This window comes from Artibeus jamaicensis, unplaced genomic scaffold (genome assembly GCF_021234435.1).
Source record: "Artibeus jamaicensis isolate MK-2021 breed Jamaican fruit bat unplaced genomic scaffold, CSHL_Jam_final contig_1016, whole genome shotgun sequence".
Lineage (NCBI taxonomy): Eukaryota > Metazoa > Chordata > Mammalia > Chiroptera > Phyllostomidae > Artibeus > Artibeus jamaicensis.
This window is the reverse complement of record NW_026521195.1, coordinates 525,647-548,692: the sequence shown is the minus strand read 5'-3', so window position 1 is coordinate 548,692 and position 23,046 is coordinate 525,647. Positions and strand designations below refer to the sequence as shown.

General features: G+C 59.3%; 1 protein-coding gene across 2 annotated transcripts in view; it reads right to left on the bottom strand.

Moving 5' to 3' along the window:
- The window catches only part of ABCA13 (ATP binding cassette subfamily A member 13), a 114,322-nt gene that overhangs the window by 39,514 nt on the left and 51,762 nt on the right, over positions 1-23,046 (bottom strand). For both annotated transcript variants that reach the window (XM_053661418.1, XM_053661420.1), the window contains exons 24-30: positions 22,783-22,963; positions 21,558-21,776; positions 18,971-19,167; positions 15,575-15,732; positions 15,256-15,486; positions 11,493-11,601; positions 3,662-3,884 (exon numbers count right to left, since the gene is read on the bottom strand). In XM_053661418.1, coding sequence (XP_053517393.1) covers positions 3,662-3,884; positions 11,493-11,601; positions 15,256-15,486; positions 15,575-15,732; positions 18,971-19,167; positions 21,558-21,776; positions 22,783-22,963 — 1,318 coding nt within the window. The remainder of the gene's footprint in view (positions 1-3,661; positions 3,885-11,492; positions 11,602-15,255; positions 15,487-15,574; positions 15,733-18,970; positions 19,168-21,557; positions 21,777-22,782; positions 22,964-23,046) is intronic.

Genomic DNA, 23,046 nt, shown 5'->3' with positions numbered 1-23,046 from the left:
TCTCCTTACAGAATCCACAGCACTGGCTTCCCCTGGGGGCGTAAGCAACCTCAGCGCACTCTTCAACCACGGGTTTCCCTGGAGGGTCTCTCTGCTCACGGCGGTGGGAATCGGACAGCTCCCACACCACTTTCTGGGTTGCCACTGGCACTCGGCTGCAGGGTCAGGAGGTGAGGGTCGCTGAACCGGCACATCCGGGGAGCGACAGCGAAGCCTGTGAAGGAGACACACCTCCCACGTGTGTGAGAGCGGCCCCTGCACGGTGGGGGTCTGCAGCGGTTCCTCACTTTCCTCCCCCTCTGTAGGCCTCTGACGCGCCAGTCACGCATTTTTATGCTCAGCCAGGGTCACCTGCTCCCTGCCACCAGCCCAGGAGCCTTGAAGCAGCAGGTGAACCCCTCCACACTCTCAGGCCTCACCATCTTTGGACAAACTCCCCCAACATTCTCCCCCAGGGAGCCACTCTGGGCCCAGCCCAGCGCAGCCCAGCCCGGCCCAGCGGAAGTGCCTTCTGATCGGAAGGACCCGCCTTGAGGTGCTGCCCCTCTGCAGGGCACCCGCTCCTGCTCCTGGGCTGGAAACTACCCCGGCCCTTGGGCACCGACGGCCCCGTCTCGGTGAGCCCCTCCCCCACCTCACACCCCACCCCCACTCCTCCTCTTCTCTCATCTTTCTGCCCTGGGACTTGGATGACCTCCCCGCTGGGTTTCAACTGCGGGTTTCTCTCCAGTCTCATCACCGGAACAATCCCTGCACCAAGGGCAGCAGAAGGAGGGAAACACGCTCTCAAAAACACTCTGCTGGACAAACTGGGAGATCACCAACAAGCTGAAGTGCAAGGCCCACTTCTTCATCTCTACCTCTTCCTTTGGCTTCCCTGAAATCGGCCTTCCCCGGCCCCCTACCTTTCTGGGGGGAGCAACTTTAATGGGAAAGAAAGGCGAACTCATCACACAGCATCAGCTTTGCATCTCTGCAGACTACGGCTTTGTCTTCCGTGGCGCCGAGCCCACCTGCACTGGCGCGCCCAAACCCAGAGAGGGTCCTTACGGAAGAACGCTGCCTTTCCCCCAGTAGGACACAGCAGAGGCTTTCAAAGGCCCAGCTGAGCATGAATGCGGGACCCCCCATTCAAACTGGAGGTGGGAGGCCTGACTCCAGTCGAGGGGGCCCTCAGCACCAGCCCTGGGCCTCAGTCACTCAGCCCACGGGGGACGTGCCCAGCATTCCAACAACCCCGACAGGAGGCGGGGGATTCTCCCCTTGCCCGGCAGCAAGCCCCGCCAGTGGGAACCATGGCCGCTCAGCCAGTGGGAAGCCACCACTGCCCCAGCTCTGCTTCGGGCCCTGCACCCCAGCACCCTCCCCACTCCCTCCCTCTCTGTCTCCTTTGTTCCCTGGACTCGCCGACACGTTATGCTATGTATCCCGAGTGACAATTCTCTGCTATTCCCAAGTAAATCCGTTTTTGCTGATAAAATAGCTGGGTTTTTTATTGCTCAGTTCAACATGGTTTATAACTGGCCTAATAGGACTCCCTACAGCCACGGCCAGAAACACTTGACGATGAAAAATGCCGACGTCTCGCAACAAAGCTGTGTCCCGTGAGTGGGCAGCGCGACCTACACACGCACAGCAGAGAAAACACTCCCACGGTGACAGGGACACAGGCCCACTGGAAGGCTGCCTGTGGAGGAGCGCGTCACTCGTGACGTCTGCGGAGACTCGCTGGGCTGCCCTCCTCTCGCCCATCAGCCCAAGAACAAATACAAAAGCTTGAAACACTTTTTCTGAAGGAAAAAATTATTGACCCATAAAGCAGTGTACTTGGAATAAATACTAAGAGCAAGGTTTAAAGTTATGATTTACTTCTTACTATTTGCTTTTTTACTTAGGTCCAAAGGTCACTGTTTTTAAAAAACTGGCTTTAAGCTGTCCTTGTTGCTGTAAAACTCGAGCTCCGGTCCCTCCACTGCTGCTCCAGGCCGCCCTCAACCCCCGGCCGGTGTTCGCAGCGCCCTGCCGAGCACACAGGCCCTGGGGCGCAGCGTCGGCGCCTCCTGCGCCTCCTGAGGCAGCTCCCAAATGGGGCCGTGCGCTCCCTCCAAGTCAGCACCCCCCCATGGGATATGCACCAAAACGACCAGCAGCTCCACTGGGCAAATGCACGTCCCTGAACACCATCCCAAAGGGTTTCTGTGCTGCTCACTGGCTCCCCTCCAGCCCCTCAAGCAACCTTGGGGACCTGGGGCTTTGGAGGGGGAGAGAGTAACCTGCCTGCCCTCCCCCCAGGTTCCCAGTCTGGGTGCTGAAGAGCAGCGGGCTCCGAGGAGGTCTCCGGCCCTGTGGGAGTTTCTCCCTGCGGAGTCAGTCGGGGCCGTCTTCCCCAGGGTGCAGACAACATGTGAATGCAGTTTGAAGGCGAGATGCAGAGCGTGCACGCTGAGCGCCAGGAAGGACCCATCCTCTGAAGGACGGCACTCAGAGACCCCTCCCTGCAGGCCCTGCCTCGCCCAAGGAGACTAGAGGAAGCTGCGCTGTGGGGTGGGGGTGGGCCCTTCCCACACCGGAGCTGGGAGGAGCGGAGGAGGGGCTGAGGCCGGGGTTCCAAGTGCTGGAGACTGCAGTAGCCCCTAGAGGAGGGCCACTGGGGACACACACATGCCCAGGTCAGGCTATCACGAGCCCTCTCTTGTTGTCGAACCCAGGCCCCTTGGAGCATGAGGCATGAGGGGGAATAAAGCCACTGGCCAAAGACGACAGTGCAGTGCCTTCAGCACACAGCGTGGAGAAGCACACGTCCCTGACCCAGGCAGGAACGTTTCAGCCCTGGTACCCTCACAGTGAACAGCCTGGTTGACAAGCCCCTGCAGTGGGGAACCAGGCCGTGACGAGTCCTGGCCAAGGTCTTGAGAAGAACCTCTGAGGGCGAGAAGGGGACACACGCAGGCCCAGCCTGTACCAGGCGCTCCTCGGTGACTTGTGCTGAACTCTACCTGGAGGCTGCCACCCAACCAAAAGGCAGGACATGAGGGGTCAGGGCCCACCCCTCCCCCAGGACCCCACTCCCATGTTAGAGGAACGAGACCCCAGCAGCGTGAGGACGTCCTGTACAGATTTGTCTGGTGGCAGGGACTCACACTGGTCTGAGCTCTAGCTGCAAAGCCAGGCCTGGTCTGGCCCAGAGTGCACAGGGACCCAGCCCCACGGGGAGAAATCAGTCAGACATCTTTCTGCAGGGCCGTGCAGGTGCAGGCTGTGGTCCCAGGGCAACCTCGGGGGCTCTGTGACATACACCATCTACCTGCTTCTCTAAAGCCCTGAGAGTCCTGGAACAGATCCAGTTCCCTCGGTCCCTGCTCTGGTCGCCGGCTGGTGGGGGGCTGACCCATGGCCCCTCAGCCAGTGTGACCACGTCCTCCCTCACAGAGGGACCAGGTAGCCCTGGGGAGGGGCGTGCAGGCCAGGCTGGCTGAGTTGGCCCTGAACATGTACATGGTGGAGCTTGTGCTCCCCAGGGCCCCGGCGGACACAGCTGTGCAGGTGAAGAAAACACGCATGTGTGGAAATTCTTAAAAGCATCCGAGCTGGTGTTGCCCATCCTCCAGTTGACACAATTTTGAAGAGAAAGGAAAGGTCCCTCCCCGAAGAGGTCTCTTACCTGAAAAAGTATGTTTCAGCTTTTTCGTAATGGCCAGGGCTCAGTTTGAGGGGCGGGTAGTCGACAGCCAGAGGCCGCACCATGAACAAGCCCATGGCCAAGGCCACGAAGAGCACAGGCAGCAGCAGGTCCGAGAGTGTGACACTCCAGGCCCGGCGCGCATGGCACAGCCGCTGGGTCAGCAGCGCGGCCGCCTGGGCGAGGGTGCTGGCAGGGGCACCGTCTGCAGGGCGAGAAGGCCAAGCCTGAGTCACTCAGGACCCCAGTCCAGTGGCCCCTCCATCCACGGTCAGTGACCCAGGAGTGGCTCCGAGCCCAGAAACACTCTGTACAGAGGGGGGCACCCTGAAAAGCCCTACATGACAGGACACATTGGGAGGCCAGTGGCAAGAACAGACTTCCACGGTGGCCTGTGTCTGGCTTCTGAGGGGAGACGGCAGACAGTCCAGGACTCAGGGCAGGGTTGTGTGTTCCCTTCTACAGTTGACACGAGTCTGCTCCATCCACACAAAGTCCACCGCAGACACAGGAGCAAGGCGACCCTGGCAGACCTCCCGCCCTGGCAGCCCACCCTCTGCTTCCTCCGTCTCAGCCCAGCTCCGTCCCGAGGTGTCCACCAGGTCACATCCCTGAGAGGCCAGGGCCTGCCCCAGCCCCTACCTGGCCCCAGACACCCAGGTGAGGCTGGAGGGCCTGCACCTGGAGCTCCTCCCGTGCTCCCAGCAAACCCGGACGTAACCCCTGGGGAACAGAGGGCCACAGGGTCAAACCGGGGCCCGTGTCAGCTGCACAGGCCATCTCGCTGGCCCCTCTCCCTGACTGGTGGAGCAGCCCAGGCCCCAGAGAGGGCACTAAATCAGCACGTGGAGACTGCAGTGTGGAGAGGTGCGGGACGCAGCCAGACTTGATCACATGCACGTGCTGCACCTCCCACGCAGACGCGCACCCTCGCAGTCACTTCACGGGTGAGAATGCTGGGTGGCACTGGGTGGCACTGGGTGGCGCTGGCTCCTGGCCTTTCATCGGCACATCCGCCAGGATGACCAAGTGCACCCTCTGACTCGGACAAAACAACTGGGGTGGCCTGGGCCTCCACCCACTGGATTTCTGAATGACCCCTGAGATAATTTCTTGGTTTCCTCACACGCCGTTGGCTACAGAGCTTGCCGGCTCTCTAGCAGAGAAGTGTCTCCCTGTTCAGGCTGCGAGGAATGGAAGGGCCAGCAGTAGGTCAGTGGCTTGGGGTCCCCATGCTGCTGGTCACCTCTACCAGAAGTCACACCCACGAGTGAGCCTTTGAGAAGCATTTTTTGACACACCTCACTGCCCCCGCGGCCCCCACCTGCCGGACGCTGCACCTGCCCAGGTGTGGGCAGCAGGTGGCACAGAGAGGAAAGACGACAGACACCCAGAGCTGGGGTCACTCAGCAAATGCACCTGGTGCAGCAGTGTGGGAGCCTGGTGGGAGGGTGTCCGCCACACGCCCAACCTGGCCCGCAGGCCGGTCGTGGGCCAGAGAATGCTTCTGCTCTCAGTCCCCACAGACCAGGACTGGGACTGGGACTGGGACTGGTCCGCAGCCGCCAGTGCGCTGTGTGGCTCTGGAATGGCGCCGGCCCTCTCTGACCCACATCTGCCTCCAGTGTACGTGAGGACTTAGAATACCCACCTCTCGGCGATGGGGGTCGTTACTGCCGCACGGAGTGAGCCGCCAGACCAGGCCCGGCGCCGCCCTGTAGCTGCAGTGAGCGCTTGTTGGGGGAGCTCAGCAAGTCTGCAGGGGAGGCTCTGCTCGTGGGGAGAAAAATGAGGCTTCCCCACCTTCCCACACGGGTTAATTGGACACGAATGAGAAAAACAAAGGGCTGGGAGAGTTCATGGCCATGAATCAACACCAATCAAATATTCATGGCTAAACTCATAAAAGTATTCACATGAATAATTTAACAGACACACAATTAAAATGCTGAACCAAATTGTTATGAATTGTCTTATTTGACTTATGAGTGCAATTACACTCAGGGATTCTGGTTACAGCCATAATTAGGCGTCTCCGTGTGCCCTGACCACCAAATTGCCCAGGGAAAATGGCAGAGATTTTTGTGTTTGGTTGGGCGGCTCCCATTGTTCAAACCTCAGTGAGAAATGACTCAGCGCCAAGTGAGAGATGACTTAAAATATCGAGGGTCCAGTGTGTGTCCCAGCACACGAGCTCCACGTCACCAAGCACCTTCAAAACAAAGAGTAGCCCGAGCGAAAGACAAGCCAACAATGTGCACGAATGTGCACCTGACAACCAGTCCACAACACAGCCAACACACGGTGGTTCAGCAGTAAAGCAACAGTAACACTCAGCTCACCGACGCAGCAAAGATCGAAGACGGCGCTAATGCTTGATGCTGCCAAGTGTTAGAACACCCGGCCCTCCTTACACAGGCCTGGGGCGGGGGGGAGGGCAGGCCACACAGCGTTTCTGCAGGAAACCCACATGTGCCGTCGATAGGCAAGTCCCAGCCTGGCACCAGTGCCGCCAGAGAAGGAAGAGACCCATTAGGAACGTCGAACGAGACAGGGTGTCCCTGTCCCATCTCACAGGACACAGCAGCAGGAGGCAGCAAACAGCTGGAACATTGGACCAGAGATGGACTGAACGAGTTACCACCACCCTGTAGGGAACTGCATGAATCCACCGTGGGAACCGTGCAGTGAAATGCACGCTGACGTGGAGAACGTTTACCCCGTGTCACAGGTGGTACAGCAATCCCAGAGGGACCAGGACGTTGTCTTTTTAAGGAGACATCTGTGTGGACCAGCAGCTGTCGGAGAGGAAGGGGGCTGGACAAAGCTGGGGGGCGACCGGCCAAAGCACACACCGGAATGACCAAGGCCACGGACAGCGGCCTGGGGACGGCCTGCGGAGGCTGGGTGGAGGCAGGCAGAGGGGAAACACAGGAGTGACTGTCACGGCACAGACAGTGACACATAGTGACAAAGAGAAAGAAGTGTTCACACGACTGGATAAACTGAGTGGGGGAGGGAACACCACGTTTCAGCGGAACAGAAACTCAAGGGCTGACAGGTGAGTGCGTGAGTGTGAAACACACTTACACCAGACGAGCAGAGTGTGCCCCAGAGCAGCACACATACAATCAATGTAACTCACTAAATGCACTGAGGTTAAACTAGGAAAACTCACATTTTGGTGTGTGTCTTTCAGGGAGAAGTCATCTTCTATAAAATAATTTCTGTACTCTCTACTACTTGACCAGGTGAGGAAGACCCACGGGCCAGGCAGTTGAGGGAGGGTCGGGCAGGACGGGATAAGGGGCGGAGCACAGCGGCTGTTTAGAGGGATGCGCCCGCCCTGCTCGACACCCCAGTGTGGGATGCATGCCATGCACCTGGAGGCGTCCAGCACCCCGCGCTGACTCCCAGGTGCGCTGTGGACTCCGGGAGGCACTAACAGCCATGCACGCTTATTGACAGTGACTGCTGACCCCGCCTGGGTCTGGAGGTTGGCAGTGGACGAGGTCGTGTGGGGTGGGGGGGCACTTGGTCTGTGGAGATTCCCTGTATGCTCTTCTCAATTGTGCCATGAGCCTAAAAGTACTTGAAAAAAATAAAGTCTATTTTTAAAAGTAAGAAAAGGAGTTGAACAGATATTTCTGCAAAGAAGACGTAAGAAGGTGCACAGATGGACATCGAACCCCTAAGAAGATGGTCCATGTCACTACTTTGAGGAAAGCGTCAACCGAAGCCACAGTGCCACCCATCCTGACATGCAAGGACACGGCTGCGACCACAGAGACAGAAGCGCAGCGAGCGCTGGCAAGAACGGTGGTGGCGGGAGCGGGGACACGCGTGTGCTGCTATCAGGAGGGTGAGCCCTGGAAGGGGCTGATGACCCTCCAGGAAGCGACTCGCGCTGATGGGTCTGGCAATTCCATCCTCGTGTCAACAGGAAAGCATCATCTGCAACACTCGTGAGAGGACGGCAAGCCAGGCGCCCACGAACAAATGAGTAAACAAACAGCGTGCAACACACGTGCAACAGAATACGGTCCAGTCTGAGAAAGTGGGGCTCCGACACCCACCACAGCACAGACTAGCCCGGATGTCACTGTGCTGATTCGATGAGCCAGTCCCGAAGGACAAGCATGCTCTGGCTCCCCGCGTACGTGGCACCGGGGACAGCCCGCTGCACAGAGACGGGAAGCTGAAGGGCGGTGGTCAGGGTCGGAGGGAGGGGGCGGGGGCGGGGCTTGCACCGAGGAAGCTGAGCAAGTCCCAGCGAGGGTGAGCAGGGCTGACTGCCAACCCCCAAATGACGCGAACCTGAGCCCACCTTGGGGCTGCATGCTGAAAACGGCGAAGTGGGCGTTATGTGTACTTCGCCATGACAACTACGTGCAGACATATAAACAGATCCACCAATTAATGCCCTCTTCGCTGTTCTCTCCTGACATAAAGTCTGAGGTGAAAGAAAACACGAAGGATGGGTCCCAGAGACCTGGTCTGGCAAACCAGGGGCGCCAGAAAGCTGCGCAGGGTGGCCCCCTCCACCGCCCCTGCAGAAACCACAAATAGCGGGGGGGCTCCAGCAAAAAGAGGGGGCTTTGTCCAATGGAGGGAACCTCTGGAAGCCAAGGAGGGCCCACAAGGTTCTCGCAAGAATTATTTCATCAGATACAATGTCAACATGGCTAAAGGGGGCAGGGAAAATACAGAAATGAAAGAAGATTCTTAAAAGTGTGCAACTGCCTTTTCCATCAGGAAAATACCAAAATTGTGGTCACTTATGCACCTTATGGAGCCCCAAGACAACAGGAAGAAAATCCAGAATGAAAGACAGGGAAAGACAAATAAACAATAAATGTCGGAAACAGGGACACTCAGGCACTGCTAATGGATACAGCAATCCTCCCGACCACCAGGACGGACACAGCCGACGCTGACAGAGCGCGGCACCCCCCCAGCCACGGGCAGCCCCCCGCCCCCACGGTGCAGGGCCGTCTCTAGGAGAGACCTAGCGTGGGCCACGGAATGCGCCGAGACACGCTGAAGAGGGATGAAAATCACACCAAGTTGTTAATCTTGAGTGTGTTAATCTGGAGTGAGTTTGCCCCAGCAAAACAAGGCGAACCCACGAATGCATGGAGACAATGCATAGAGCACACTAAATAACCAGGGGTCCAGAGAGGAAATGGAAAGGGCGGTTCGGAGCCGCAGCAGGGTGAGTAACAGCAGGCACGTAAGGCGTGAGCGCGCGGGGGGGAAGCACCCCAGCAGGGCACAGGGAGAGGTTCAGAGGTTCACACCGCAGACGGTTCTGCTGCGACAGGGCGACCATCTGAATAGTGAGAACTTGTACCTGAAGACACCGAGAGGAAAACAGCCACCTAAATCTAAAACCTGCAGCAAGAACGAAGGGATAAAAATTAGAGCTCAAGTGAGTGAAGAAGAAAAGAGAAAAACAATCCAGAAAATCAATGAACCTGAGAGCCGATTCTGAAAAGATTAACAAATCGGTAGCTCTTATGTAGATTAGCCAAGAAAAAAAGACAAGACACAAATGATCAGAATCAGAAACTTAAAAGCGATGGTTACTAGAAACACAGGTAAATAAGAGAAATTATAAGAAAATGTTATTGATGTATAACAACTGTGTGCCAATAAACTAGACAACTCACGTGAAGTGAGAAAATTTGCTAGAAAGACACAAAACACCAAAACTGGTTCAAGAACAAACAGACCATCTGAATTGTTCAATTGTTCAGCAAAATAATGACCCAAGAAGCACATTCCCACCCACGTGGCTTCATGGTGAACTCCACCAGCACCCAAAGGGCTAACACAGACTCTCTACAAACATTTCCGAAAGATACAAGAGGGAAGAGGCCCACTTAGTTCCGTAAGGTAAGTGTCCTTGCGACAGCAATACCAGACAAAGACAGCCTGAAAAAAGCGGGCTGCAGACAGTACTTGTTACAAATACAGACTCCACAATCCTCAAAAAAAAAAAAAAAAAAATGCTAGCCAGTGGAACCCAGGAACATGCACCACGACCAAGGGGAATGCATCCCAGTCCGTCAGTGCAGTGCTGTTCTGACCAGCAAAAACCGAACAACGGGACAGGTCGCGTCAGTGAACAAAGGACAAATGACTGTCTCACTAGACGTGGGAAAGCCACTGGCGAACCTCAGCGCCCTTTCATGACAGAACACTCGTTACAAGGAATAGACAGAAATTTCCTTCACCTCATAAAAGAATCTACAAAAAACCCACGGAGAACATCACACTTTATACAATTTCAAAATAAAAAACTTACAACTCCAGAGTACCATTTCCCCAATTTTAATAATGGGCAAAAGATTAGCACAGACAGTTCTCTGGGAGACATGTACACAGCCACTGAACCCATGAGAAAATGCCCAGCATCGTAAGCCATCAGGGAATCGCAGACCAAACAACGGGCGGGTCCCACCCCACAGCCACTCCAGGTCTGTGGTCCAAACCCCAGACCACCTCGCACTGGGGAGCAGCCACTGCAGAAAGGGTCTGGCGACGGCTCCAACAGCCCCACCTGCAGTCCGGCCCCCACCCCTGAAACACCCGCCACAAGGACCCCTGTGCACAGACAGCTCACACGCCGTGCTCACAGCGGCCTCTTCGCGCCCAAACCCAGAAGCAAGCTGAGCACCACTGACGGACGACCAGACAGGTGCAGTGGATGCGTGTGACAGACCGTGCTCAGCAGTCGGGAGCAAAAACCACCGCCCCCGCTGCCCCACGACCACCAGTGGCCCTGGTGCGTGCCAGAGAGGCCAGATGTGGACCGCGCGACTCAGCTTACCCCACAGGCCCAGGGTGGGTGACAAAGCGCAACGGGCAGTAGCCTGCCAGATGGCCGGGACTGGGCTCACCGGGAGAGATGAGAGGGGACCACTGGGGGAGGCAGGGCTCCTCTGGGGGTCACACCAACACTCTGAATTGAGAGTGGTTGTGGCTGTGCACCCTGCTCAATCAAAGAACAGACGAACTGTGCGCTTCAGATGAGCAAGTTGTACGGGGCGTGACTCACACCTGTGAAGCCACTCAGAGGCGGCCGGCACAGTGGGCCACCGGGGAGCCAGACCCAGCCCACAGGGAGGAGCCCCCACCAGTGACAGCACCAGAAGTCAGCATCTCTAAACCTGGCGAGAGGGACCTGGGGAATCGAACTGCCCACAACACACAGGTGAGAACGCAGTGCGAGGAGCATCTGCTCTCAACAGCGGCGCATGTCTATTCACAGCTGCGTGTCCTGGTTTTGTGGAGCATTCCGCGGTGGGCCACCCCACACACCGCCATCGCCAGCTCAGGGCTCACGGGGAGTCGCTGCTCCCAAACACTGTACTGAGGGGTGTGTGGGGGCTGCACACCCAGAGGCCAGCCTGGCTTCCATTCGACCCGGACGCCTCCACACAGACGTCTGCACGTGAAACCTGGGCCGTGGTTTGGAGGTGAAGGGGCAGGAGCCCCGCGGGGGCAGGACTCCCAGGTGGAACCTTCCCCACGCCAGCCCGCTCCGGCCCAGCGCCCGTGCACCCCGGCGCCACGTGAGTGAAGCGCAGAGAACCGGGCAGCCGTCCTGGTCATTCTGACGTCACAGACTGAGAAACGGCCTGTGTGACAGGACACAGCGGTCTCATCCGCACACAGCCCTTTGGTTCAAGGCAGGGCGACACTAAGGGTGTCCGAACTGTCCCCCTGGCCCGCCCTGCCTTCGGCCTCTGTCCTGCTGGTGGCACGCGTCCCTCCCTCCGAAATGCAGCCTGCGCCCTGCACTCACCGTAGCAGCCAGGGTCTGGCTCCGGAGGCCCGAGGCTCTGCGACTTTGACTCTGCCCCTGCAGCAGCGTCAGCTTGCTTTCTGGAATCTTGCAAAAGTGCCAGAAACACCTTTTTGAGAACAAAAAACAGAGAGAGTTCCATAGTATGTTCCTTTCACGCTGCATTTTTTTTTTTTGGCCCTAATTACCCCAGTTAGGTCAATATGACAACATTTAGGAAATGCATGGTCTTTCACTTATGTATCCATGGAATTGGGGCGCTCAGGCTAGGGGGTGTGCGACTGCTCACAGGGTGTGAGCACGTGTGTACCGGACCGTGAACCTGAGCGCACAGGGCAGCATCACGAGTGAACACCCTCGCCGAGCACAGCTTCCTGTGGGCTGGTGCGCGTTCCCCGACTGGCCTCGGGGAGGAGAACAGCCTGACCTTGCTGCTCAGGTCTTTTATTCATTCGAGGCAGCGAGCTCAACGTGCCCAGAACAAAGCCCGCTGCTGCCCCCTGGCGTCCTCACGGCAGCAACAGCAGGGGGCAGGGCGGCGGCCACAAGCATCACGTGTTCCATTGTCCACCAGCCAGCGGTCCCCACGGGAGGGGACCTGCGGAGGCCCCAACACGCGACAGGCACTCTCCAAACGTGGTTATAAGGAAAGCAGTTAGAAACAACGAGAACGGTGCCAGTCGAGAACCATTCACGAGCAGAGTTTCCTTTGTGTCTTGTCCCCCAGTGAATTTCGCGTTCAATTCACGTTCACTGCACGTTCCAACGTAACTGAGAACATATATGGCATAGTTCCACAGCGAAGGCAGCATTCTTCATAACAACCTTCACCTCCCAAAATGTCTGCTTCTCTTCCTGTTCGTGACAGAGCTGAGCATACCTGTGTGTCTTCGTGTGAGTGTGGGGGAGACACAGAGTGCGGCGGAGGCTGTGCTCCCCACGGTCTCGGTCCCCACAGCGAGCACTTGGGTCCATGGTCAGGAGGCTCCAACCCCACCCTGCAGGTTGAAGGCGAGGCTCAGCCGGTCACGTGCTGTGGGCGCCACCTTGTGGCGGCTGACCCTCACTGAAGGCACGCGACCCAGAGGATGCGAGCAGTTGAGACAAAGTCCTCACCGATGAACAGGAAGGGCCAGGATAAACCCCTCCTTTGGCACCAGCACCTGCCTCAAGAGTTTGGCTTTTGTGGCGGCAGGCAGCTGAACCTCCGTTTCTGTTTGGTTACAGCCTGGCAGACACCATTTGACCACTAGGGACGGGACACCCAGGCAGAGACGGGGTGGAGACCCTGTCCCCACTTGTAACAGGCCGCTGGACGCCAGCCGGCGCTCCATGGCGAGGTCACAGCAGGGGTCACGCCGAGGCTGTGCACACCACCACCCCAAAACCCTCAGCGGCTACTCGGTCACATGCGTCCGGAACACAGGCCTTCCTGCAGGCTGACAGCCCTCAGCCCTCCTGAAGGACGGGACCAGGACACCCGAAGTAACTAGCAAAGTCAGCTCAGTTCCTTGTTCTCACACCCAGCTCTCCACACATGAAAACCGCCAGGCCTCGGCTCCCAGCCTGGACTTGATCTTCTTTCACCCAAGACCCACACTTGACCCCTGTGTGCAGGGTGGGGCATCCGAGCTCACACCCCCCGCTGCCACCAGGACCCTTCTGACAGAGATGCAAGGGAGCCCACGGAACAGTGAGCCGAGAAAGAGGCGGCCTGTCTCCCACGGCAGCCAGCCCGTCTGAACATTAAGAAGAAATCCAGAATTACTTAAAATGCACAACTCCGGTGATGACCGGAGGGGCAGGGCCTGTGGGGAACCGCTGCACCACCGCTCAGTGCGGCTGTGAACCCAGCGCAGCCTAAAAGGGTCTGGGAACATGCCAAAACCCACTCCGCCTGCACGCCATTGGCAGTCTGGCCCTGGCTTCAGACACAGTGTGCAAGCACCCCCACCCCCAGGAAGCCCGGCTCCCGGCGCCCTCTCCACTCGCAGCACCGCCCCAGGTCAGCACCCGTCCTTGCACCAGAGGAGAAAGCAAAAACCGTGTCAGAAAGACCCTGGTCATCACATTTCAACTTTGCTGGCTGGGGGTCCACTCAGGGACAACAGTTTACAAGAAGCGCAGTGCAGCTTCAAACAACATCGGCTTCCTCGGCAGGCCGCCGGGCCCTGCATCGGGCTGGCAAGCCCAGTGACGCGCAGGAAGAGCCGTGGTGGTGATTGCAGCCACGCTGACTGCGGTCGATACCAGGCAGGAGACAGGAAAGTCAATACTTGCCAAGTAGAAAGGACAAAATTGGTTGAGATAGTTATTTTATAGACTACACCACACAAAAGAAAGCTTTTTAAAGCACTTAATCTCTTTCCAATTTAAGATTTCTTGAACAGATCCAAATACACTGCGCTTTGTGTAGCTCAGATCCTTCGTTTGCAGTTGTCCTTCACAGGGTGACCTCTATCTATGTCAGCTCGTGTGCGTGCGGGAGAAAGGGACGTAGTGGAGAGCCACCAACAGGCATTTGTTTAGCACCTGTTCCGTGCAGAGCGTGTGCTGAGGCAGTGGGTGAAATCACCGCGAGACACTGGAGGAGCCCAGAAATGGTCCCTAGTAACCAGGCAGCTGCTGCCGTGGCTGGCCGAGAGGCTCCTGGGGGAGATTGAGGCTGGGACCCATGCCGGGGAGGCCGTCTGCCGAGGGGCCGGCTGCGTGCAAGAGCCACACTCTGCAAACAGCAGGAGCACGGGACCCCATGTCTTCCAAGCGGTGTGACTCCCTGACCCCACACACCTGTCAGCACCAAGAGGAGTGAGTTCTACCACGTGCAACTTCACAGATGAATGCTTTACAAAGAGCACAGGGGAAAGAGGAGATTACAAAATTTCCAAAAGGCATATGGATGGGGGGAGCATAAATAAAAATATTTTGGATAGCAATAATGAACACCAAGCAAAAAAAGACATATTTCAGGTGCGTAGTAGAAAGTTTCAGAAGTCACACCATGACGAAGCAACTCCCATGAGGTAGAAACACGGAGGGTCGAAGGTACAGAGCGGCCTCCCTGCTGATGCCCCACCGCGGGTGGGGAAGGGACAGCATGGCAGCACCAGTAGGCCTGCCCTGGCGTGACTGCCACTCTGTCGTCTGCACTCGGTCGGGTTGCCATGCCAGCCCCATGGGGACCCACGCCCTCTGTGTGGCGGCGAGGGCAGTGACACCTGGGCCGCTGAAGCAGCAGCACTGCTCTCGCCATCTCCTGGCCCCTCTGACAGGCCCAGGTGCCGACGACGGCTGGTTCTCAGCACCCCTGGCTGGGCACTGGCACCCTTTCTGGGAAACACAGCGAGTGGGGCGAGCGCTCCCCAGGCTCTGTACTGGGTTTGCAGCACTGGGCTTTGTTCTGAACCGCAGCGCTCTCCTGGGTTGCAGCAACATAAGGGAGACTCAGACCCGGTCCCACGGGATCCCCAGCCCCAGGGAGGACAGGCAACCCACCAACGCCGGCTGCCAACAGCAGTGGCACGCCCGGCTATTCCAGATTGTACGCCACTTTCTTGAACACGAAACTGCTGGTTTCCCTTAAGGAACCTCAGCCGCCTGCCAGGTGTGGTGAATTCTATTTGGTGAATGGCCTGACACCAGTTAGAAGCCAGAGATGAATGCAAACAAAGGAGTCTGCACCCCTCCCCACGTCTCACCCATGCCTCATCCCCGAGCACACGATGGCAAAGCACCAGTGACAAAGCTGCCTGAGCCTCGGTACCTCTTCCAGCGTGGGGTCCGAGAGCCCATAGCCAGTGAGGTGCAGGCAACGCTGGTTCTGCTCCAGGGCCTGGAAGAGCCCCTTGAGGCTGGCACGGTCGGCATCCTGGGGGATGGCATAGCTCAGCTCGCGCCCACAGCTGTCTCGGAGGTGCGCCTGCGGGACATAGCTCTGCACCAGGGACGTGGCCTGCGCGGTGTGCTTTGGGTCGTCCACCTCCGGAATGGAAGGCTATCAAAACAAAGCAAAAATCAGCAGTGGGTGTGAGTTCAGGCACCCCTGTCCCCAGCCCGACAGGAAGGCACCTCCCCAGGGTCACCTGTCTTGTGAGCGTCAGGCGCAGGCCAGGGTTGCAGGCCTGCGCCAGGCAGAGGGGGGGCCCGCAGCCCCGCAGCCGGCCCTGCTGCAGCAGGGCCACGCAGTCACTGAGCGCTTCCGCCTCGTCCAGGTGGTGGGTCGTGAAGACGATCGTCCGGCCTGTGTCCCAAGAAGGGGGCGTCAGCACCAGCATGATGAAGTCCTGGGGAACTGTCCACCTGTCCTTCAGCAGGCGCGCAGGAGGCGACGCAAACGTCACCATGAACTTCAGAGCACAGAGACCGGAGACCCAGTCCGGGGGCCCTGAGCTGCTCCACTCTGCAGCTGCCGTCGGGGCTGACGTGGCTTCTGCCAGCCCTCCCTGGTTCGGAACCCAGGGGGTGCCCCAACATGCACAGAGGGTGAAACCGAGGCCCTGGCTCACATCCTGAGTCCTCCACCCCCTCTCTGGGACCCAGGCCATGGAGCAGGTGCCACAGGGGGCGGCCCTGTGTCTCCTGACACTCGGGTGCCCACACCCACCTTCAGGAAACACTCTCAGGGTCACAGGAGGAGGGGTCTTCTCTGGGAGCAGCTATTGTGTAAGAAAATGGGACAGCACTGCGCTGTGTGGCAGCGGGAGACACCGCCTCAGGACCCACTCGTCACACGTGGTAGGGGCAGCAGGCGTGGGCACAGAGCACGCTCTGGGGGATGGCCGGGCGGGGCTGGCGGGGCGGGGCGGTCCCAGGGAGCCGCTTCCCCGGGCCTGACAGGAACCAGAGCCCACCCGGCAGGCCTTCTGTGACTTCCACCACCATGTCACATCTCACTGCCTCTGTCTGGGGAGGAGGCGGCTTGGACCCACTGCAGAAGGATGAGGCCAGGACGCTAGAGGGTATTTTCATGAAACTCGGGTCGTTTGCACAGAGTCTTGCAACAGGGGCTGCCGTGGTCCCCACTGGCCAGCTGACGGCGAGCCCAGGCCCTCAAACATGGAATCTCGTCTCAAACACAAATTTCCACGGGTGGAGCACATTTATAACTCCACTTGAGTTTGTGTTTTTTAACAGTGAGAAAGGTGGAACACCAGGCGCATCTAAAAAGAAAGCCTGTATGTGGCCCAGAGCAGGCGGTGGGGCCCAGGGACCATCCACCCCCCAGACGGTCCCAAAGACCGCGGCCGGCCTCTCCTGGGCAGGCCCTTCAGGACTCACACAGTGTCGGGCCCCCTCTAGCACGCGGGGCCATGTGCACTGTGACAGTGCTGCCCATGCTCCGGTGACACCTGCCCAGATGACAAGTCGCCAGAAAGGAGACACCCACTGGGGTAGCTATCCCTGAAGAACGTGGATGACGCTCTTGGGGTTCATCCAGGACAGCTTCCACCAGAGGTGAGGGACCGTGAGAGGATGCGGGTGCCCATGGGGCCTCGCGGCCCTGCACCCCCGCATGGGCCCGTGCCACGTGGCCCTCTGGTCGGTTTCCCAGCAGCACCTCCGCACAGCCCACGCCCTTTTGCAGAACCACCTGGGATGGGCAGGGTGTCTGTCCCCACCTGCAGGGGGAATGGAAGCCCAGAGGAACTGGTTTCCTGCCCTGACCTGTGTCCTCAGGGACATGGGCTCCGTTTCTCAGAGCAGGGAGGGCACAGTTCCCAGGACCGCCACACGCTGACTCTTGACAACATTCTTCCTCCTCGAGCCTCCTCTCTAACAGGCTTATTCTGGTGACCCTGCACCTCAGCCGTGCTGGGGCATTTCCAAGAGCGCCTCCAAGCCAGCGTCAGCACCAACCCACTCGGACAGCAGGGAAGAGCTCGTTCATAACAACAGGACCCGAGCACAGCTGCCCGTTGCCGGGCCTTCTGCCGGGTCTGGTTTCCTCCCTGCATCACCACTGTGCTGTGACTCGTGTGTGCCGCCCACCCCAAGGCTTGGTCTGGCAGTTCACAAATAAACAAGTGCAGTGGGCCTGCAGTGTTCAGTCTGCATGGGGATGCAGGCTCAGGTGCCCCGGAACCCACGTCTGCCTCTGTCACTGTGGTCTCCTTTCTCAGCCCGCTCAGTGTGGCCAGGGACCACTCAGCCCAGCCTGAGCCAGCATCGTCACCTCTGACACCGGTGGGCCCCGTGGCTGCATGCAGGAAGGCACAGGAAGCCCACGATTCCTCCTTCCTGCATCCTGGGCACGGACAGCTCTGCAGCCCGTTGGGGAAAGGGGTCAGGGTCTCTGGTGCAGGCTGGTCCTCGCCCTGTGCTCTCTGTGCTTGCCTGCCAGGCCTCACTTTTAGAGCCGGGTGCTCCCGTGCCCTCCACACCACTGCCGTCCACCTGGCTGAGGCCAGAGTCTCAGCCCGCGCTTCCGTCTGGCTGCAGGAGGCCACCTGGTCCCTCCACAGCAGCATCACAGTGGGCCCGGTTCCCCTTTCTGGGGCGGCTCTGCCCCGAGGAGCCCGAGGAGCCGTAGGCGCTGCTGACTCATCCCAGTGGGAGTGCCCACCCCAGGCCCCACCCAGAGAGGAGGAGACTCCACCCACTGGCTTGGACAGGCCTCCTTCTGTCTCCTCCTCCCACAACCCCCTAAAATCCAGGGACAGAAGTGGCCCTTTCCTGTCCCGTTTGTGTCATCCTTCTCCTTCCTGCCCCGGCTCATGTGCAGCTTCAAGTGACAGACAGGCAGCCTCCCCCCACCCCCCAGGAAAGAATCTGATGACTCAGTCCTCTGTGAGCTACCAGTGCGGCAGGGGGCTGCCTTCTGGTCCTCTCTCTTGAAAACCCTGATCACCCCAGCCAGCGCAGCTTCCGGTCAAGTGAGAAGAAGGTTTTGTACCCAAAAGGCAGGAGAGAACAGCAAACCGCCTTACACGGCTCTGCAGTGCCCCCTGGTGGAGCAGTATGGAGCTGCATGCCAGGCCCGACTTGTTTCCAAACCAGCGAGGCTGTATGAGACCCACAGTGGGCACCTCGTGGTCAGCTGCTGCGGCCTGAGGCCTGTCGGGAATACACGGCCGTGCAGTGAGCAGTGACAGCCCCCAGCCCCAGACCCCCTGGAGTGTGAAACCCCTGTGGCTGGCGCCCCCTCTGCGCCTCCGTCTCCCCACCCGAGGAAAGGAAGGCCTGCTCCAGGGTGGAGCTGGAACACCCCCTGTGACAGCCTGTGCTTCCACAGTGAATGACAGTGCGGATAGTCACTGTCAACTGGGTCACGTTCAACAAGCGTGGACACTGCCCCTGCTGGCAGCCTGGGGAGACGGGCCCAGAGCAGCATGTCCTCGCATTACAGAAGCCGCACCCAACACACACCCCGCCACAGCCCCCGGAGAAGCCCCCTTGCTGGGAAAGATTACTCGTCCGTTCACACTCGGCTTCCCCGACCCACCCCTGGCAGCAGGACACCGGGGGAGAGCCGTCCCCACCTTCTCGGTACTTGAGGAGGATGTCCCAGATGCTGCGTCGGGAGCAAGGGTCCACCCCGCTGGTGGGCTCGTCCAGAATCACGGTCCTCGACCCGCCGAGGACAGCGGCACCGATGGACAGCTTCCTCTTCATGCCCCCCGAGAGGGCGCGGGCCTGCTGGTGCTGGTGCTGCGCCAAGCCCACGTCCCGCAGAGTTCTGAAACGAGAGCAGACCCTCGCTCATCCCAGGCCCCCCAACCGCTCTGCCCGTCTTTACTGTGCCTTGTTCCTTTGCTCCTCTGAAGCCAAACTCCCGGGAGGAAGCGTTTCCACACCTCCTCCTCCCAGGTGCCTTGGGACCAGCCCCAAGGGCCTTCATCCCCAAGTGCCATAGTGAGCACCCCAACCATGGTCACCGAGACCCCGGAGCTCCCGTCACTGCTCAGCGCTCCCGAGTGACCCTCCACAGCATCTGCTTCCCCGGCTTCCTCCTCCACGGCCGCGGCTCCCACCTTCCCGCTGCCCTCTCCGCCTCACCCGCTGGCCTGGTCTGCTCAGCACTGCATCCTCTGCAGGAGGAGTGACCAGGGCTCAGTCTGGTGCCCTCTGCTCCTGTCCCCCTGCACAGCACCCGGCAACAGCTCCTCGCCACCAAACCAAGCAGCCGCCAGAACCCTGGTTCTGGCTTTGCCACATCACCTCCCACTGGCCTCGTCTCTCTGCAGGCCTGGTCGGGCCTATGCAGACTGCTCTCATCCTCTCCTGGCCCATGCAAGGCCAGTGCCAGCCTGGCTCTCGGCAGAGGCTCACCGTGAAGACTCCCCTGGGAGCCCATCTCCCTGAACTGACATTGCAACACAGCTGCACAGTAAAGAAGACAAAGGTGGTGCTGGGGCCCGACAAGGGGCATGGGCTCCACACCAGACGTGTGCCCCTCCCTCCCCGAACTGGGCACACCATCTTAGACGGCAGCTCCCTCCCACCACTGTGGTGTGAGCTGGCTCCGTTGCTAGGCAACAGGCAGTGAACTGCTAACTATGAAGGTTGCCTGCACCCAGATGGGACCCTGAAGCAATGTAGCATTGCCAGGGACCTGACTTTGCACCCAGTCACATGAACCTTGCTACCACCCAGAGTGCACATGGTTTTGATTGAATGGGGACTGCGACTGTATCTGTTGAACAGGTTGTCCCCAGCCGGTGTTAGGTGCCGCTTCTCACTGCGGCCACCAAGCAGTCAGCATCTGCCCGGTCACGGGCGCAGAAGGGGATGAGGTGGTGGGGGCTCTGGGGTCTGGGGGGACATGGGGCAACTCTGTGTAAGGAGGTGACAGATGGTGGTGGGAATGCAAAGCAGAGGGGACAGAGTAGCTGTGTGGAGGGCAGGGCCAGGTGGTGCAGCACCATTTGGGACGCTTCGATGCGCATCCAGGAATATGACCATGACACATGAAGTGTGACACCTTGAAGGCTCAGTCCCTGTCCTCGCCATGGGGCTGGTGGCACAGGCCCCAGGCTCCAGGCCACCCCCCCAACTGAGGATGAAGCACCCACCACCCACAGGCTTCCACCGCATCCGGGCACTGGGAAGGCCCGTCTGGACAACAAAGCTCATGAACAGGGTCCAGGAGACACAAAGTGGGGAGCGAGAGAGCCTGCGCCTCCACGTCCCCTCCCTCAGGTGTGTGCCACTCGCTGGTCCACACCGCTCCTCCTCCCAAGGGGCAGCCTGGCTGCGCCCCAAGCTGCCACGTCCCAGGACCAGGCCAAGGATACGCACTGCCTCGGGGCACAGAGCCACGCACAGAGAGCAGTGCAGGCACAGGACCCAGCCTCCCACCCTCCCACTGTCCGCCCCCCGGCCCATCCTCCCTGCTCATCTCCCAGAAACGCCACTTCGCTTTCTGACCGGCGACCTAGGTTTCTCCCTGGTCCTCCCACTCCAGGCTCATTCCTGTCCCCAGTGAGACGGGGACTCTAGCTGCCCCTCTCTGGCCCGCCCTGTCTGGCAGGCGGCTGCCGTGGTCAGCTCCGCCTCTCCCCCATATCACGCCTGCTCCTCCCCCTGCATGTTACTCCCCCGCAGGGGTGTTTGGTCCTTCGGGACATCCTCAGCCTGGACACTGGCTAGTCAGCACGGCCCGCTCCTGCCAGCAGTGATCCGGCCTTGTCTGTGCCTTACCCCCTGCCCCTTGCTCTCAGGGGCCAGGTCTGCAGCCACTCTGGGAGCGGTCTCTGCTCTGACCACAGGTACGCATCCTGGTGGGGACAGCATCCCCACCCCTCGGCTCCTCACACCCAGCCCCAGCCCCTGCCCCTGCCACATGTCTCATGCGGGCTCCCAACTGCACTCGAATTCCTGGCGCACACTTCTGCCAACAGCCTCCACCTTCTGCCCACCAGAGCACATCTGCCTCCACCTCAAGGACAAATCGAGGTCCAAGCCCGCCAAGGGGCCTGTCCGGTGACCCCAATGTGAGAGGCGGTGTCAGAAGTCCGCAGCAGAGATCTGTGTCCTCATTATTCTTCCCACAAGAAAGGCCCTGAGACATGTCCATTCATCCACACAGGAAGGACGGGGGCACCGAGGGAGGGGACCACCACTCACGTGTCAACGTGCCGCCGCCTCTCCGCCACAGTCCACTGCGGCGACTTGACAGCAGCGAAGAGCAGCAGGTGCTCCCGGACGGTGAGACGGTCGAGCAGGACGTCCCTCTGAGGACACACCCCTAGCTCCTTTCTGACCTCAGACAAGCCTGTCCGCAGGTCCCTGCCGTCGACAAGGATGGTTCCAGAAGTGGGAGCCTGCAGTCCCGTCAGCATGGACCTGCGGAGACAGTGGGTCAGCAGGGACAGCGAGGCCATGCAGCGTCCTGCCTTCCACCCAGGCGGGGTGGGGGGCGGGCAGGATCCCAGCGGCATTGGTTCAACCTCGGCCACGCGGGCTCAGGACGCGTCCCCACACCTGGGACACACGAGGACGGCAGAGCTGCGCAGCTGCACCATAGCACCCAGTGCCGTGCTCACAGATGACGGAAGCAACCAGAGAAGCGGCACCACCCAGACCCGACGTGAGGGGAACAGCCATGTTTCTCTCTCCCTTTGTCTTCGCTGCGACACTGCTGAAGCTGCGTGTATGCCACTTTCCACCCTTCTTAATATGGAAGGGAGAGCTGTTTTCGCTTTTTTAAGGAAGGCTGTTTTGGCACCGCTAAAGAACAAAGGCGGTGAGTGCTTCAAAAGAGAAGTCCCATCGCCACTGAAGGGCCAGCCTCACAGGCCCACGTCGGCGGACAGCTGGGGAAGCCCCCACCCCGTACTTCCCTGGCCTTGTGGGACTTGACTCCCTCACTGAGCTTGGAGCCTTTGGGTTCCGAACCAAAAACTCAAACCTTACAAAACAGGCAACCACACAAAATCAGAATGTGAAAAAAAACCTAGTCAGTGTTTAAAAAAGTACAAACGTCATTCTGAATTTCATCTTCCCGTAGAAATGTGAATAAAATTAAACTTGGGGGGAAAATAGAAAAGGTCACAGGACTCCCAATGGTTAAGGTAACGGGTGAGTTATTTGTAGGGAATAAAGGAATTTTAAAGGTTTTTGAAATCCATCTGACTCCCTCCCCACCACCGCCCTTCCCCCACCACGTCCGCTCCAGACCGGCAGGTGATGACCCCTGAAGCCCAGGTGGCGTGGCCGGAGGGCCCGGGGTTCCCTCCTGCCTCTGAACTGCCGGCACTCGGGGCAGAAAGGAATCCAGCCTCCCGTCTCCCAGGCAAACTGCCATCTGAGGACGAAGCCCCATATTTTATGGAGGCGGAAGGAGACGCACAGCACAGTGGTCTTCCCAGCACTGTTGGTCCCCAGCAGGGCGGTGATCTGCTCTCTGTGGAAGGTGAGGGTCAGGTCTTGCACGGCCGCCTGGTGGGGCTGGTACTCCTTGGTCACCGACACCAGGGTGACGCCCAGGGCGCCTTCCTCCCGCGTCTCCTTCCCAGGTGGAGGGGGTGAGCCTGGAGGGAGACGCAAATGCACCAGAGAGGACGCACTCACGGGGCCCAGAGTTGTCCTAGGATGGGCGGGGGGGGGGGGGGGG